Here is an 18490-nt window from a genome sequence, read left to right as displayed (position 1 = left end):
CTCTCTAGGTCTCAGTTTCCTCATTCATAAAATGAGGCTAAGAAGAGAACCTACCTCATTGGGTTGTGTGAGGATTAAATAAAATGATACATGTAAAGAGCTTAGCTTATGGTAAACATTAATAAATTATGGCTTACTAAAATTATTAATTCTTTAAGATAGGATTTTTTTCTGTCCTATTTGAGTGAAGAACCCCAGGACTAAAATAAGTGGTCACATATGCCATAAAGAGGTAGATAGACCATTTCTACTGTATTCCTTTGCCTTTCAATATGTAACTTTCCAAGAATACAAATAGAACCAACTAAAGATGGTGTGCATGCATTTGTAAAACAAACAAGCAAAACAAAAAAAGAAGCAAAACAAAACTGTAAGCAAATATATAGTTATGAGTGGATTTGCTTTCCATAGTAGGTTAATAGTTTTGAAAGTACTTCCTGTGTTTTCTAATCTGAGCGAATGAGTAAATACGTTGAAGATAAATGGGATCCAGGTTTTTCACTGCTAAGGAAAAAAGTTAGTTATGAAAAGAGGGGAGACTAGGTGCTACTATGTTGTTGGACTGGAGTTGGAAATACAAGTGTGAATGTGCATGTATATATTCATATAAACACGTATAAAGAAATTTATGTTTATACATCTATGTGTAGGTTCATATCCTGGCTGTGTCTACTAGGGTGACCTGGAAACAAAGACTTCTTAGTGGCAATGAGCACCACCTAGTGACAGATCTTGGTTTCTAAATACCATTCTCCACTAAAAGGCCCAAGAGTTCCTTGGACAGGTACTGATTCCAAAGCCGGTGTAAGGACAAGATGAGCCTGGAACATCCTGTGGAGACAGAAAGCCAAGAAATACACAAGAACAGTGGAGATGTGTCACGTAGGAACCAGCTTAAAGTGGTTTTCGTTGGCCAAACTTAGGATGCGTTGCACATAAAAATAAATAATGATCATAATAGATTATAATCCACTGAATAAAATAAGAATCCATGACTCCATGCTGATATCAATAAATTAATAAATGGTAGAGAAAAGAAAGCTCTTCCTTAGAGCACAGTGTTAACTAATCAATAAGAAAGAGTGTCAGAGTAGAAAAGTCATCACTGGATATAAAACTCGTAGTGAGAGTTTGATGAGAAATAGGATATTTACATGGTCTTAGCATCTCCCAACAAATTACCTGTTACATAATTACGGACAGGGATGTAGTAACTTTACAGTGGAGAAGCTACCCACGATGACACACCGGCTCATGAAAGCTGATTCTGTGCCTTTTGTCTCAACTCTGTATTCAGTTTTATTGTTTTGGTAGCCTGAAACCAGCCATGGTAGAAGTATTTACACTAAAAATTGGTAAATACTGTAAACGAGGGATTTCCCCACCCGGAGACACATTATTAAATATTTCCCAGCACACCGCTGGTGTTGACCACGTGGTCAAAGGTCAGTAATCTCGCCAGTACTGAGACACGTGGCCATCATGTGCCTGAACCCACAATAGCACCCCACACGTCTCTGCTACTTCTCCCTGTAATTCTATCAAGAATGGTTCTCAGATAGTAAGTATGTTACAAATGGTCTCAGAAGTTTTGTCATATCCGTGTGCTACTGTCACAAAGCTCTCTATATTGTACTTCAAAAGAGAAACATCTTTTAACCAAAAGGGTTGTATGTCCAATATTAGAACAGTCAGTAAAAAGTGAATAGAATCATGGCAGATGGGATTGGTGCCTCAAATCGCCACCACTGCCACGTCCTTGTTCTCAGACTTGAGGCTTTCATCATTTCTGTCCCAGACTCAGTGATGAACTTTAGGGTCATCAGAAATTTTTCGTCTTTAATATAACTGTAAAATTTTAAATGTACTTTTAAAAAATATTTTCATTAAGTCAATTTAAAAATATTCAGCATATTTTTAAAGAGCAAGATTTAGAATAATAAATGATATAGAAAAGTTGAGGATCGGAAGTGTAAAGTTAATTCTTCAGTCCCATGTTTTTAGTGGGATGATAAATATCGCAGACATTTTTAGAAAATAAAGTGAACCAGAACTATAATTCGAAAAAAGGAGTTAGTATAAGGACTAAGTATGAACCTCTGTGTATACTTAGCCCAAGTCTGAGGCCTATCCAGTACTTGTTCACTCATTTTAATTTTTAATTGTTATCAAAAAACACTGTCATATCCTACATGTACATGTGTGATCACAGGGGATGTTGATAACTTGGACGAAAAGGTGGATGTTCCTATTCTAGTGTATTTGCTCTTTTTAAAAATCAGCTCTTTTGAGATACATTTAAATATCATAGAAATCAACAATTTTAAGTGTGCAATTAAGTGTATTTTGACAAACATACGCAGTTATGGAACCATCATAATCATGATCTAGAACATTTCCATCAACACAAAACGTTCCCTCGTGCCTGTTCCCGACCTCCAGGTCCTGGCGATGCTGACCCGTCACTCCAGTGTTTACTTTTCTAGACTGTCACATAAATGAAATCATAAAATATGTTTTTGGTGCCTGGCTTCTTTAAGCATATGCTTTTGAGGTTCATCCATGTGTTGTACGTAACTGTATGGTTTGTTCCTTTTTATTGCTACTCTTGCCAGTATTCCATGGTAAGTCTGTCCCACAATTTGTTTACCCATTTAGCAGTCAATGGACATTTAGGTTGCTTCCAGTTCTTAGCCGTTAATAATAAATCTGTCAGTCTCATTTTAATAACGAACAAGAAATAATTTACCGCCATTGGTTTTGTTTCGATTTGTAAAATACAGCTAATCACAAGCCTGGTTAAATGAGGTCATCAATGTTTCGGGTGAGAACTGAACGAAAGCCAGTCGGGCAGACTGGCTCAGCTTTTCTTCATGAAGCTTTCACACACCTGGAGTTAACTTCTCGGTTTTCTATGCGTAGGTAGTTATTTCCCTTGTACCTTGCTTGTGGTGTATTTTCCCTTCTACCTTCTATTTTAGCCGTTTTGAATTCCCTTTTGGGGCAAAGATTATGCTGTATTTATCTTTATTTGACCCAGTGCCTAGCAGAGTGTCTTTCAAATAATAGAGTTATAATACATGTTAAATGGATTGATTAAGATTTTTCTTTAATCCCTTCCTTGGATACCTAAATGGTTATTAATTCTTCCAGTCCGTTATTGCATACCTCTAGATTGTTGTAAAATAGATTTTCCTAAATCAAAATATTTCAAATGCCACCTGTGCCTTTACATCGCTTACAACATAACCTTTGAGCAGATTTCTAATTCTTTATGACTCTCTTTTTTTTTTCTTTCCAGCTATAATGTGAGAGGATTTGATTGACAAATTTGAGATTCCCTTTCAGTTCTAACCTTCTAAGGTTTTGTAAAAAGCCTGCTGCTGATTCAGAAAGAACCTGCAAGGGAAGAAAGCAACATTGGAGGAAGGGGGAGGAGGATGCAAGAAAAAAAAGTTGATGTGTAAACTCAACATTTGTTTATAGAGCATCCTTTTAAATTGTTTTACTTTATTAGGAGAGTCATAATCACCGTAGTTCTTTTTCTAGAGTAAATTTAGGATATCAGTAATTAGGCAGCTGCTCATTGTCAAAATTGATGATGAGACCGGCAACCCCTTTATGTAGGTGAACCACAAACCCAGTTCTCCAAGGATAATCCCAGTTAGGACGTTGTCTCTCTATAATTATTAATCATGCCCCTTTTCACTGTCAAGTGGGTGTTGGTTTTCAACAATGCATTTTGTGGTTACCCAGAGACCCAGGCCTCCCTATCTGCATCCCCGGCTCTAACTCGAGGTCTGACTTGGAAAGAGTTCACCACGCTCTTTTTAGGCTGACTCCTTCGGCAGCTTCGTCTGCAGCTGGCGAAGCCATCAGAGCCATCTCTTCCCGAGCACTCTTCTCATGTAAGACTCGAGCAGATTCTCCAGCTCCACTTAAAGACCACAGCCGCCCTTCCCCCAGGCGACGGTGTAAGAACATCTGCATTAAACACTCACTGCCTGCTTCCTATGAGCCGAGTACTGAGCTGGGCTCAGGGTATAGAGAGGCAAAGATGACAAAGGAGGCGGACATGTAAACCAATAACTAAAGTGCGATAAATGCTGTCTCAGTAGGATGCGTGTGTACACAACATTTACTGAGGTCCCTGAGGAAAGAATAGTTAATTTAGGAAAGAATGGAAGGCGGGGGGGAGGTTTCCAGCAGTCCTTAAAGGGGCGGTGTGCGCCGCGCAGGGGCACAGGGGCTGGGGTGGGGAGTGATGGGGCTGCGAGTGGGGGAGACATCCCAGGAAGACAGAGAGACCTGTGCGGTGATCCATGGCCAGAAAATACGCGGTGTGACTGCGGAGGCAAAAAGCGGGCTAGCGTGACTGTCCGTCCAGCGCGACGTACCAGTTTGGATCTGAGTGCGCGGCCAGACCTTGGAGCAAGTCCGAGGGGGTGTCGCTATTAGAAGAACCAGAGGGGACCTTCTCACGTTTAGCGCGGACCCCCGATGATTCCACTTGAGTGAGGCGTCGGTGTATTTTCATTCCGGAATTTTACATCACATTACCACGTGCATTGACCAATTTCAATACAATCTTTCCTTATGTTGCTTTATAATTAGAAACCAGTGAATCGAAGTTCCACAGCGGTACATACACTAGGAGCGCTAGCTTTATGGAATTGTTTATTTTCAGTTTGGCAAAGGCAAGGCAGTGAGTATGTCGATTAGTAAACTAAAGCAGCATGGATGAGAAATGCCCACGAGGAGATCAAGAGTGAGAAACAACTAAGTCAGTTAATTGAAGGAAACCCTCATATCACTTACCCATATGTAGAGTCTGAGGAACCAGCCTAGTGTGTGCGTGTGTGTGTGCGTGTGCGTGTGCGTGCGTGCCTGTGTGCATGCGTGTGCGCATGCACAGTGTCAGTACCCGCAGCGCTGCCAGCCTTGAGCTCCTTCGCATCCTTGGAGTTCTAATTGTTCAGGAGGCTCCTCTTTTTAGGAGCCACTGTGATTAGGTCCCAATGAGATGGGTCAATATCCACTTGGGTCCCAATGGGATGGGTCAGTATCCAATCACAGTGGGATGGGCTATTGTCTTTATGAAAGCTTCTCATTCTGCGATTTTTCTCAACATGACCCAAAAAGGGTTTATTATGAAGTGCTGCAGGAAGTTATTCATCTTCATATTCATATTTATATATTCATATTACATGGCCTAATGTGTGAAAATATTTAACGAAAACATGCATGTGGTACCGCAGAATCCTGTCCTTGCCCCTAGATAGAATCTCCTACATTATGTTTGAGATTCCATTGGGAGTCAAAGTAGGGGTATCTACAAAGCTTAGTTTCCAGAATTTAAGTTTTGTTATATTGAGCGATGCTATTCCTATAACTCCAGGACCTTCGGGAAATATTAACCATTCAGAAGATGAAAGACTAATTGATGGCACAGAACATTAAGAACGTTCTAGAGAAAAGTATTTGTCTTTTAAAGTCACAAAATACCATTTCTCAGTCGCCACGACATTTTGATTTTTAAAGTTGCACGCGTAGCCTATTTGGGTTCACGGTGCGTGTTTAACACTGTGTGACTGGTCCCCTTGGATTTTCCCCCTGACGGGGGCGGGGGCGGCAGAAAGAGCGTAGTCTTCTTATGCTGAACAGTTTATTACGTCGCAGCTCTCTGTCTTCTGTCGGAGAAGTGACGGGGGCTCACGCATCTGTAGGTTAAATAAATGTCTGTCTGTCTCCTCTCTGCTTTGTAGACTGGAAAAAGAGAGCATTCAGCAGAGCTTTAGCAACAAAGCAAAGGCCCAAGCCCTTCAGGCCCAGCAGAGAGAGCAGGAGCTGACACAGAAGATACAGCAAATGGAGGCCCAGCATGACGAAACTGGTAGGTGGTGGGGAAAGATTAGAGCCTGGGCACTCGCTCACAAGCCAGGCCCACGCCTCACTGCGAAATGACATCAGGAACACCTGTAACCTTTGGCTGGCCGAAGGGAGCAGATGCTAACTACACCGGAGGTTCCGAATTACATATTAGTTAGCGTTTAAAAGAGAAAATGGAAAGTATTGCCCACTGTCTGTTGATTTCAGAGTGCTGCTCTCACATCTGTTGCACCATCTGGATTATGAGTTTATTTACCTGTGTTCAAGAAACGTAAAGCTGAGAGAGACCACAACAAAGTAGAAAAACAAAGGGCTTGTTTTTGGCTGGGTTTTCAGGCACACATGTTATATAAAGAAAATAGCATCAGAAGCTCTGCGGGAAATGCTCTGAGCTTACAGTTAGAGTCTCCTGAATAGCATTGAACAGTTCCCACAGTACACACATTATAGCTACTCTAAAAGCCTAATGAGTTTGCTTCAGCATCCAAACTGGAGAAAAGCTTTAGCCATTAATCGGTTCTTAATTCACTGTCGCAGCTGGATGTAATTCAGTGGCTCCAAATTGATATGTTCCTTTATTTAATCTTTGCAGCTTCGAACATTTTTAGCATTTGTATGATTTCCCCACCTCCCCCAACCCAATCTAGAGTGATGTTTAATCCTTTGCATTCTTCAAGTTCTCACAACTGCTGTTAAAATTCACTAATACAAGGCATTGACCACAGCTGGCAGCTTGGCTAAAAATTGCTATCTTTCATCACATTGGCGCTATTCTGCAGACCGAGTTGGCCAGTAACTCTTTACCTTTAATTTGAAAGTAAAATGCACTTTGAAAATAGGCAGTTTGATTTGTTCAGTCGAAGCATTATGTAGTTCTTTTCACTTTTGAGTTGTGTGTTCACAGACAGTGTTAGTCAAAACAAGACAGTGTCACTCATTATAATTCCACACCACATACTCCACGCTGATTGTACTATTAAAACAAAAGTTTAATTGATCCTGTCTCTTCCAGAAAGATGTTGCTTAATTTTTTAGTGCCTTGATTTATTTTGCTTTGTATGCTATATGCTTTTTGCCAATCCTGAGCTAAAATTGAAAAGAAATTAAGGACCTTATTAAACTTAAAGATAATTTTCACATGATTTAATGCATACCATATTTGATGACATGGTAAAAAATTGTCACTTACGCTATAGGTGAAAAATTGCTAATGTAAAGTTTATTAAATAATCTCTTTACTTAGGCAAAGGTCATATTGACTCATGTAATTCCCTCCAATACTTTTAGTGGAGACTTTTTTCTAACAGTGTTTGACTAGAAGAAATGAAAATCCATCAGACTTAGTAGATGTTTCTCCACCGAAAACAAAAGGGGGAAATTATAGGATAAACTATCGTTTCCCACCGCTGCTAGCAGGATCCTAGTGATCACGGAGTTGGGCAGAATCTTTGGGCAAGACGGGAGTATTTGCCTGCTAGAATCACCTTAACAACACTTCCCTTTATGTTGCATAAAAATACCACATTCTGTTCAATTTCTTTAACCAGATCTTCACTGAAGCTCATACTGTTGACAATGAAATCAAATTACGTATTTCACCTTCATAATTAGAGGAGTATATGTAAGATGGGAGGTAATGAAATTATGTGAACGAATACGAAGCACAGAGCATGAGTTACGCTGTAGAAGAGAGTTCCTCGATTATTTTAGTTCTGAATTATCTGGTTGTAGTCATTTTTGACAGTGTTTATAGTAAAATTGTCAAAATAAAAATATAATATCTTGCATATTACAAAGATATACGCATCTATAACTCCGCTCGAGGTATTTGACAATCTATTAACATGCTAAAACATTACACCAAGCTGGTATGATCAAAAAATGTTTCTGCTGTGTAATCATCAGAAAAACAAATGTCTCACAAGATTCAATGTCCTGCCGGGTGAGCAGCCCTTTGACTTAGGATATTGACAGTGATCTAGTGGCTTCTGGGAAATGTGTAGCTGTCTTAGTGCTTTACCATTCTGCATATGGAAGCACTGCAGAGTTACAACCATAAACATTTTATGTTGGTGGGGGGTTTATCGTTATTTCTAGAAAATGAACAGTATTCATTGCTGACCTCCCAGAATACATTTTTGACAAAATTAAAGGAAGAGTGCTGTACGTTAGCCAAGAAACTGGAACAAATCTCTCAAAAAAGCAGGTAGGTAATATTATATATAGTACTTTCAGAGCACTATTAGTGGGAATACTATAATTCTTCCTTAGAAAACATTTCTACTATTTTGTAGTCGAATCTCAAAATTCGATACAGTGGTCCCCCTTTATCCACAGGTTAGCTTTCTGCAGTTTCAGTGCATCGCTGCCGACCATGCTCTGAAAATATTAAATGGAAAATTCTAGAAATAAATAATTCATCAGTTTTAAATTGCATGCCGGTCTGAGTAGCGTGGTGAAATCTCGTGCCATCCCGCTCAGTCCCGCCTGACACAGGAACCGTTTCTTTGTCCGGCCCTAGCTGAGCTGTGTGTGTCCCCACCCCACCCCCCAATTAGTCACTTAGTAGCCATCTCAGTTATTAAATCAACTGTCAAGATATCACAGCGCTTGTATCCAAGTGACCATTGTTCTCCTTAACGATGGCCCCAAAGCACAAGACTGGTGATGCCGGCAACTTGGACATTCCAAATAGAAGCCGTGAAGTGTTTTTTGTTTTTTTTTAAGTGAAAATGTGTGTAGAGTACAATAAGTTACTCTGAGAGCTTGGGAGAGTGAGAGAGACTACATTCACATAACTTTTATTACAGGTTTTTGTTATGTCGTTCTATTTTATTATTACTTATTGTTGTTAATTTCTTACTGTGCCTGATTTATAAATTAAACTTTATCATAGATATGTACATATAGGGGAAAAAAAGGGTTTTCAGTCACGCACTGGGGTTCTTAGAACATATCCCCTGTGGATAAGGGGGAACTGCTTACTATATGTGTTGATATATTTCCTGTGAAAATATTTTCTCTATATGAACATTTTCTTAATTGTCCATGTGAACACAATACCGGGTTTTTTGTGTGTGTGATTATGTATACATACTGTTATTTGACTTTTTCAATGATTAGGATTGAAAACTATGAAATTTCAGAACACAGGGTCAAGATTAGCAATTATTCTAATAAAGGATGCAGACAAATCAAGAGCCGTTTTAAAGTCTTATGTGGATACATGTACCACAATTTAATCTATTATCATAGTTCTCCATAAACCCACAAAAGCTGGTTAAATTATAATAGGTGAAATGTGTATATATAAAAATGAAAGACGATGCTTTGAAATGCACCAAAATCATCCTTTCCTTCTCTTTCTGAAATCTTTTTTTATTTTAACAGAGCTACTATCATTTATTTTATATATACACTGCTCTTGTATAAATCCACTGATTGGGATCTTAATCATTTTTTTCTGCACATTTTCTAACCAGATTATCTCAATAGATGAATTATTTTATATACTAAATCATAAGAAGCCTGAGTTGTCATCTCAGCTCTGACAGTAACTGTGTAATCTCAGACAAATTTATTTGACCTGCTCAAACTGTGGTTTCCTCTTGTAAATGAATATTGGACAGAACCCTTTGAATTGAACTATAAAAGGCAACATTCACATAATTAGCTAGATATCAAATGTCACATTACAATATAACCTAATGAAAAAATAACCTGTATATCTTCTCTTCTGTATTTTTCTGAAAATCAGATCTACACAGAGCCAGCAATATGGCTCAGCAAGCAAACCTACTGACTTAGGTGTCTCATTCAGAAAGAATTTCCAGGCGGATCAGAGCACACCTGATCACTCTGAGCCCTATCTTGAGTTCCTCAATTAGCTGCCTTAGCCAATGGAATTCCCTTCTCAGAATCTTCTGAGGAATCAGAGGGCTTATGAATCCAGTTCTCTCTGCCCATAGGAAGGTGGACGCTCCCGTAACCGCTAAGAACATGCTCTGACGTGTGCTCCTTCTTAGCAAATACTAATTAAATATCTTGTTTGGGTAGGGGAAGAGCTCAGGGTGTCAAAATACCAGATATTTTCGGGAAATTTGACAAGGAAACCCACATGATTTTGTCATGAAAATGACTCATAAAGTTTCAAAAGTAGCTATTCCCAAGCAGAAATATTTGATTTGCCTCACATAGATCCCAAAGTAAATAATTTGTTAGAAGCAAACAAACCGGATTATGTAATTCAAGAAAAAAAATTATATTGATCTGAGGTTTACAGTATTAAGATTACTTCGTGATTGATTATTGTTTAATTATCTTTCTCTCTAAGGAGACACAATTCAGGAAATTAAAGCGGATGAAAGAGAAGGGGGTGCTATGTGCTTAGTATATATTATTTAATTCTCACCACAGCTTAAGACAAGAATTATAACTTCTTTTACAGATGAGAAAACCAATGATCAGAGTGTTTAAATGGCCGGTAACGGGGGAGCTACAGTTCTTAGATATTTCTGGTTTCAAAGCCTATGCTCTTTCTTACAATAACTATAATATTTTACATCTACTGTTAAAGAAAATCCAGGCCAAAGTGGTCATGATGAGCAAGTTTGAGAAAGAAAAATTATTCTTTAAATCCCCACTGTGAAGTAGGTGGTACTTGGCAGGTGAGCAAATAGCCTGTGAGCCTGGGTTAACCTGTGCTCTGTACCTTTAGGCCCCCCCTTTTCCTGCTCTATCAGTTTACCCTGTGCTGGTCTAGTGAACTTGAACCTCAGCCCCTCTCCAGCTCCTCTGGCTTCTGATTCCTCTAGCTCCCGACCACTGCTTTGTAAATCGAATATGTTTCTTTTTGTCTGACACTCATAGATGGCACTCAATACGTATTGATGGATGGATGGATGGAAGGAAGGAAGGAGGGAGGGAGGAAGGGAAGGAAAGAAGGAAGGAAGGAAGGAAGGAAGGAAGGAAGGAAGGAAGGAAGGAAGGAAGGAAGGAAGGAAGGAAGGAAGGAAGGAAGGAAGGAAAGAAGGAAAGGAAGGAAGGAAGGAAGGAAGGAAGGGAGGAAAGGAGGGAGAAAACAAGTGTGATGGTACCCTTCGTTGATGACATAGGCAATACACAGTAAAAAATACTTTGGAATTCAGAAAGAACTAGGTTTGTATCTTGCTCTGCCACTTAGCTTCATAACCTTGTGTACATACCCTAATCTACTCACACCTCAGCTTCTCCATGTGTAAAAGCATTTCTAAAATTGTGTTGCAAGATCGTTGTAGGAATTAGAAATTTATGGAGTGATACACAGGTACCGATACACATATAAGATACCTAGCACAGTGCTGGACACACACAAGTATTTAGTAGCTGCTGTCGTCATCGATGGCATTATTTGAAGGGTCTTCACTGGCCATTTGGGTATCATTTCTCCTGCTTTATTCAGCTATTATTGTCTTTGTCAGGGTCTGAGTGCCATTTTCTGTCAGACATAACGTCTGTGCCACAATGACAACCTTTTTCAAGGCAAAGCAGGATCAGGAAAATGTGGGTCTGGTTTTGTCAGGCCCTGCTCCTACACCGTGGTTTGTCAGTCTAAAGAATGAACTGGCATCTCTTGTAACATTACAAGTTGGTCTAAAACTAAGACCTGACAAATAGTAAACACTGGGGAAATCGTTCCTTATTATCGTTAAAACTTTAAAAGGCTTCTAAACCTCACAAAGTATGTATTTTATGTGTTTCACAAGAAAGTAGTAGACAGGATAAATTGTGATTTCAGGGTATTTTGTTTGTTTACTTTTGAATTTTCTGTTGATTCGGTCTCATTCCCTGTGTCTCTCTACATGGAGACTATGAGATTTTCAAAATTCACACAGAATTTAATGTTCCATTTTGATGCTACTTTCTGCTTTGAAGCCACCTATATAAAACTTGCGGAGCTCAGAGTGTTTCTTTTGAAATAAAAATTATAAACATACTAAGCCCTGTAGAAACCCTCCAGAGGTGTGCCTCTACACACCCTATGCTAAACTTTTGAGATAAATAAATTCCCCTGTCCTGAGAGGTGAGGAGATCTTGGAGTGTTTCGAGCTTTCTAAAGTGTTGTAATTATGCAAGCTCAGCCTCCAAAATAGTTATTTAAACGGTATGGTGCTTTCGATCCGGCTTTTCCTCAGAGTGCTACAGTACAATTTTTCCTGAACGTAGGTGTATTTATTTTATGTTGATCCACAATTTAAAACACATTTTTTTGTTCTCTTTTTGTTACTAGTGACAGTTCTCTAAGAGTTTCATGTTATTCAGAATCCCATGCTAAACAAATGGGTTCATACCATTTAAAATAAGCTCGCTTTTTTTCTTTTCTCCTTTTTTTTTTTTTTTTTTAAACTCACAGATCTAGTCATTTGACTAGAGCCCATGCAGAATGACTGGGGAAGCTGACAGTCTGGGCTCACTGTTCCTGTACTGTTTCACTCTTTACTCCGGCCTCATGCTAGGCTGCTCCGGGAAGGTGTTTAGAAATGGTTCCTTCGTGTGTGCGTGTGTGTGTGTGTGTGTGTGTGTTCTCCCCCTTCGCATAATGGCAGTGCCTATTGCTTCTGTGCTCTGTAAACCCTCCAGAGCTTTGCACGGTGCTTTCTGCTTGGTGTGCATTCCACACTGCCCGAGCGGTGTCTGTAACCCCAGGTCTGTGACTGGCACATCCCATTTTAAATCCAAAAATGAACCGTCGGTTCCGTGCATTTTATATGGCTTGTGTTTGAGCATCAGACAAGAGAATGAATTTTGTTTTCTTTCAGTGGGCACCAGGCAGACATTCTGGCCAGTTTTAGTTGTAGCTCGCATAAACTTCAGCTCCCCTGTCGTTTATTCCCCAGGACTCTGAGGGCTTACTTCAGGTAGAGGGTTGTTTTTAAAGTCGATGAGTGGAGATATTTAAATATCTTTGGTGCAACTGTGATTTTTCTTTATCAAAGTAAAGGAAGTGTGCCCTCTCCCCAGGCGCTTAGATGAATCAGCAGTAACATGTTTGCAGTGCAGTTTGCAGTGAGATCTATAACGGGTCTGGGAAGAGAGCAGAAAGGCTGGGCGCTGGCTGGGAGTGAGCCTCTGCCAGCTGCGGAGTGGACATTAAGCATGTGCTAGATTTTAGCCTCTCAACACTTGCACGTTGAACAGAACAGGATATAGAGCACAGCACCGGGGCTTCGTGGTTTTGCCTCTCTTTCTTTTCCGTCATTGTCACTTTCTGGGTTGCTAGGCTCGTGGATTGATGTCTGACGCTACCCATTGTGTACTTGTGATTTGCGTTTTGTAATTAAGAGGAACAATGGGAGTCCATTGGGTCTCGTTATATATAATGGTTGGTTTAATTTGTTTCACTTCTATCTTGTTAATTGTAAATTGATCATTAAGATTTGAATTCTAATCTGTCACCAGGGTTGTGGGTATTGAGGCTAGAGCAATGATCCTGGTTTTAATCACTGATGATGAGAAACAAATTTTATAATTTTGGTACATATTGCAGTTCATATATTTTAACACTGTATTTTATGGTGTTATAAATATTGTTAAATGACTTTTAGTGTAGTTTTACTGTGTGGACTATAATGTATAAATTATATTACTGTTTTGGCAACAGTAGGTATCCAACTGTGTGAGTTTAATTGAAGTAAAGAACACACACCCGGCTGAACTATTTTTTTTTCCCCTTGCATGTTTGGATGTTAGGTTGGGATGCTACAAAAATTATTCTGCAAGAGGAGACTGACATCAGCCTCTGCTACTTGTTATCAAAAGTCAAATGAGAATCTAAAAGAATAAAAAATAAAGGAATCCTATTTTCCCTTAAAAAGCAATCGTCTCTACAATCCTAATTAGAATTGTATAATATTATACTTCATGCAAATGCAATTACACAATATAACTGGTATGTAAAAATTCATGGTAAAGTTCATGCTTCTGTAAAGTCAGAAATTGCCTAAATTTTCTATGAAAATGGATTCGAATCAGTTATCCTTTCACATGACACTAGGATAATCGTGCCACAAATGTAATCTCAGACTAACATGGACACTTGTAAGTTTACTCTTTGAACTTTGCAAACTACTAGTCATTCAATATATCATGGGCTCTAGACAGATAAAAGATGATCTCCAAGTCCATGTACCATATTTTTATGGAACACGGAAGTCGGTAGGCAAATCACCGTTATAAACAAAGAACAAAATATACAAAGCAGAAAAATATTGTAGCAATAAAATACCCAATAGTAGTATGTACTTTACAAATAACATTGATATTTTTGTGATTCTGTAAGTAAGGCATTCTCAATATAGGGCATTTGGATATAAATACAAAGAAGAATTAAGGAAAGAATTTCCTGTGACATTACCATTCAACTAATTAGTGTTAATTTTTGACATATTTTCTTTCAGTCATTTTCCATATACATATAAATGTGTATATACACATAGGATTATATTGTGGGATTATGACTATATATGCAGTTTTGCATTCTACTTTTTTCACTTAATATCATCTAATGAACATTTTTCTACATCATTAAATACTCTGGAAACATAATTTTAATTTATATGCATAAGACATTTAAGATGTTTCTAATTTTTTACTGTTATGAATAATACAATTTTGTACATAAATTTGAATTTTTGATGATTCCCTTCGTTGGGATGCTCCAAAGGAGATTGCTGGTCCAAAGACTGTGAACTCTTTTAAAGCTATTAAAGTGTATTACTTCGCTCAGGCACTACACCTGATTCTGCTCAGTGCGTATGTGCATATTATATATCAGTGTGTGACCAAAAGAAGTGAGAGAGTAAAGAAGTGAAAGGCAATATCACGATATCGTACAGTATTCTTTCTCTTTTTTTTTTTTTGACGGTAAAGTCTCGTTATTTTTATATCCTCCAAATAGTATGCATATTGTCAGACAAATAATGGCTTTTCAGTAAAAGCTTATTGAAATAAGCTAAATTCAGATTAAACTCACATAATAACTATTTCTTATATTATTATCATTTTCTTTTTTTTTTTTTGCAATTTTACCTTTTTAATTAATTTTTTTTATAGTGAACATTGGTTAACGAAATCCAATAAGTTTCAGCTGTAACATTTTAACAGTAAGGCATATATATATTTATAGTGTGTGTTCACCTCCTGTAGTTAGATTTCTTTCTGTCACCACATATTGGACCCCTTAACCCCATCTACCTCCCCACTCTGGTAACCACTACTTTCCCCCTACCCTCTGGTAACCACTAGTCTGTAGTCCATGTCTATGAGACTGTTTGTTTGTCCTGTTCATTTGTTGCTTTTAGGTTTATATCCCACATGTAAGTGATATCATGTGATTTTCAACTTCTTCTATCTGGCTTATGCAGAGTATTCTGAGACAACCTCTTTAGAGTTGGACAGACCAAGTGTATTTGGGTGTGGCTATTCACCATTTGGATAACCTTAGGCAAATCATTAGACCTCCTATTTACCTCACAGAGAAAAGGAAGTAAACACTTACCTTGTAGGATTAATTGAGAGCATTAGTGTAAAGGATGGATTTCACTATCTGGAATAGAGTAGGCATGCAATATTTAACTGCTATCTGGTTTTATTGAGTATTTCTTTGAATAGCGAAATTAAATATTTCATAAATGTTTATTGATCATTTATGTTTTTTCCTCTGTGAATATTTTTTATATTCCTTGTACATTTTTTAAATTGGAATTTTGATGGAGAGTAGAGATAGCACTTTATTAATTAAACGATGCTTCTAATCTTCATTTGTCTCCTTTTTTGTGTTCCCAGTTCTTTTTTTAATTTTCAAAAATTTGTTTTTAGTTCTTTTTGCTTTTATGATTTTTTTCAAAATTAAAATGACCTTTTTTTTTGTTTTAAATACATGTCCATTGTAAAAAGTCAGAAAATATGTAAAAGAAAAAAAAAATTTTTTTCATTCCAAATCCTGATACCTAGAGATAATACATATTAATATGTGGCACACATGTCAAAATATTTTTTAAATTATAAAAATGAATCATATGCTGATTTTTAATATTTTTCTCTCTTAGTAATACATCATATTTTAGGCCAATACATAACACCAATAGATAGCTACATTATCAGAATAGCATCTTGATATTCCTTTGTGTAAGTAATGTAACCAATCTTCTATTGACAAATTTCTGGGTTAAGTTTTCAGTTATTGGGTTGCAGAGCAAGGTTGCTTTGCAAAATAATGCTGCAATGAATATTATGATTTTTTTGTGCAAAGGTTTTACATTTTTATACTATAAAATCTACGTTTCCCTTCTCATTTTTCTCTTAAAACATGACTTTTATTTTTCTGTGTGTGAATATACCTGAGAAGAGATATTCTTCTGCATTTTTTTCCTAATGTGGTTTAAGGATTTTTTTTTTTTTTTTGTCATTTGAGAATTTATTTAAGTGCATAGTACATACTGTGATAGGAAAGACTAATCTTGGAAGAACACTAAATTAAAAATTTTTATAATTGTCCCTAAATTTTTTGCATCGTATGTGATTTTGAAAGGAGAAATGTAAGTCATTATTTATTAACTGATTCAACAATATCAAATATAGGTAAATTCTTATTAGGAGAAGCAAATGTAGACCGAGTGCCTGATCTGAACTTGAAAATGAGATAATACATGCCCTCATATATAATCTTGTAAGAAAGATGAGGCATAGAGCACCTCTCAGAGGAATAAATTATAAGTTAATGTATGCATAAAAGCTAGAGGTAGTTTCAGAAAATGTGCTGACATATTGAGAACTGCAAGATATTAATCAGGGCAAGCTTCCTTTGAGATGACACTTGACCCAAGATGAAAACAAAAATGAAGAATTAGGTGAACGAAAAGTGGGAGATGGCTTCATACATGTGAAGCAGTTTGATCCTTGGGATGAATTCTCTTAACAAATCCAAATCTTTTCTTGACCAGGAAGTAAAGGCCATTTCTCCCAGTGGAGGAACCCTTCCTTTGGAGGGAAATGATTTTACATCAAGTGTCTTACTTAAACTTCAGGAAACAATCCAGTCGTTACCTACTTATTTAATATGCAAGAGTTTTAAACTTTCGGTTCTAACCAGGGACCATGATGAGATGGTGGCAGTGGGAGCATTTTAAATTAAAACCAGGGCAGGGATACAATTTTTCTTGGACAGACAACTTTCTGATCTTCAAATTTTGAGATTTGAGATGGTCATCCAAGACATTAAAAAGGTAACATATTTCCTGAGGGATATTAACCATCACCAAAGCAGGTATCTGTGATCCCAAGAGAAATATGTGAAGATGAAAAGAAGATTGGTTTTGGTATCTGATTTAGCAAAGTGGAGGAAGGTGAATCTTAAGTGTCTGCAGAGGGGCATACTTATACGTGAGGCAAGCTGGTCTGCTCTCAGGATTCCTGAAATACTTGGAAGGCAGGAGTAGAACATAGGACTGAAAACAAAATTGACAGCTCCACGCCCACCCCGTGCAGCCAGGCGACTGTCCCTCCTCCACCCAGAAAACAGGGGCTTCTCTGAAGAGATTAACCCAGCAGGCTCTGATCAAAATAGAGGCACTGAAGTTAGAATAGAGGGGTCGATAGAAAGTCTCCATTCTGAAAGGTGAGACCCCCCACCCCTCTCTTCCCACCCAGCCCTGAAGCCTCTGATGGTCACGGTTGTACACAGTAAGCAGGAAACTGGAGGCTCTTTCTCTTGAGAAACAGAATGGCCACAGCAGAAGCAGTTACAGGTACTAATATTGGGAGTCTCCCATAGGAGTTGATGGCTTGCCACTCATTCACTCTGCACTAAAGCGCACTTGTTTGGGGGAAATAAATTTATGCAAGTACAAATGTAATCATGGTATACTACTTAGCAAGGACCAACACTTAGGTAGTCATTATAACATAAATACTGAAATGCTAATAATTACGTTGACAAGCTGGAGATGGAAGAAGGAGACATATGAAATCTTTATCTACCATAATGAATTGGTGGAAATTTCTTAATTGACAGAACAAGAGTTATTGATGCAAGCATATTAAGATTCAGAAATAAATACCGGAAGAAGTAGCTTTTAAAAAATTGAAAGTATTTATCACTGCTCAGCTGGATTGGGGATAGGGGTTAGAGGACTGCCATTTTTCATTATTATGCCTTTTGGAATTATATGATTTTAATCATGCGCCATTGAATTAACTATGTTAATTAAAAGAAACAACTCTCTGTTATAGAGATTAGGCCCGGAGTTGTTCCTTTAATAACTTGGTGGCTCGCCTATAATAGGCACTCAGTAAATATTTGGTAAATGAATGATAGTCTTTTTTTTTTTCAATTATAGTCGACATACAATGTTATATGTTTCAGGTGTACAACACGGTGATTAGATATTTATATAACTTTTGAAGTGGTCACCCAATAAATCCAGTACCCATCTGACCCATATATAGTTATTACAATACTGCCGACTATTTCCCACGCTGTACTGTACATGCCCGTAACTGGTTTGTAACTGCCAATTTGTACCTCTTAATCCCCTCCCTGCTTTACACATCCAGTCTGACAGCC

At 37.9% G+C, this 18490-nt stretch overlaps 1 protein-coding gene across 1 annotated transcript in view; it reads left to right on the top strand.

Moving 5' to 3' along the window:
• SDCCAG8 (serologically defined colon cancer antigen 8) overlaps positions 1–18490 on the top strand; it is a 206094-nt gene that overhangs the window by 114639 nt on the left and 72965 nt on the right. Inside the window, exons 14-15 of the mRNA XM_011370073.2 lie at positions 5766–5893; positions 7987–8095. Of these exons, the coding sequence (XP_011368375.1) occupies positions 5766–5893; positions 7987–8095 (237 nt within the window). The remainder of the gene's footprint in view (positions 1–5765; positions 5894–7986; positions 8096–18490) is intronic.

This window comes from Pteropus vampyrus, unplaced genomic scaffold (assembly GCF_000151845.1).
Source record: "Pteropus vampyrus isolate Shadow unplaced genomic scaffold, Pvam_2.0 Scaffold159, whole genome shotgun sequence".
Lineage (NCBI taxonomy): Eukaryota > Metazoa > Chordata > Mammalia > Chiroptera > Pteropodidae > Pteropus > Pteropus vampyrus.
This window is presented reverse-complemented; position numbering and strand designations above follow the sequence as displayed.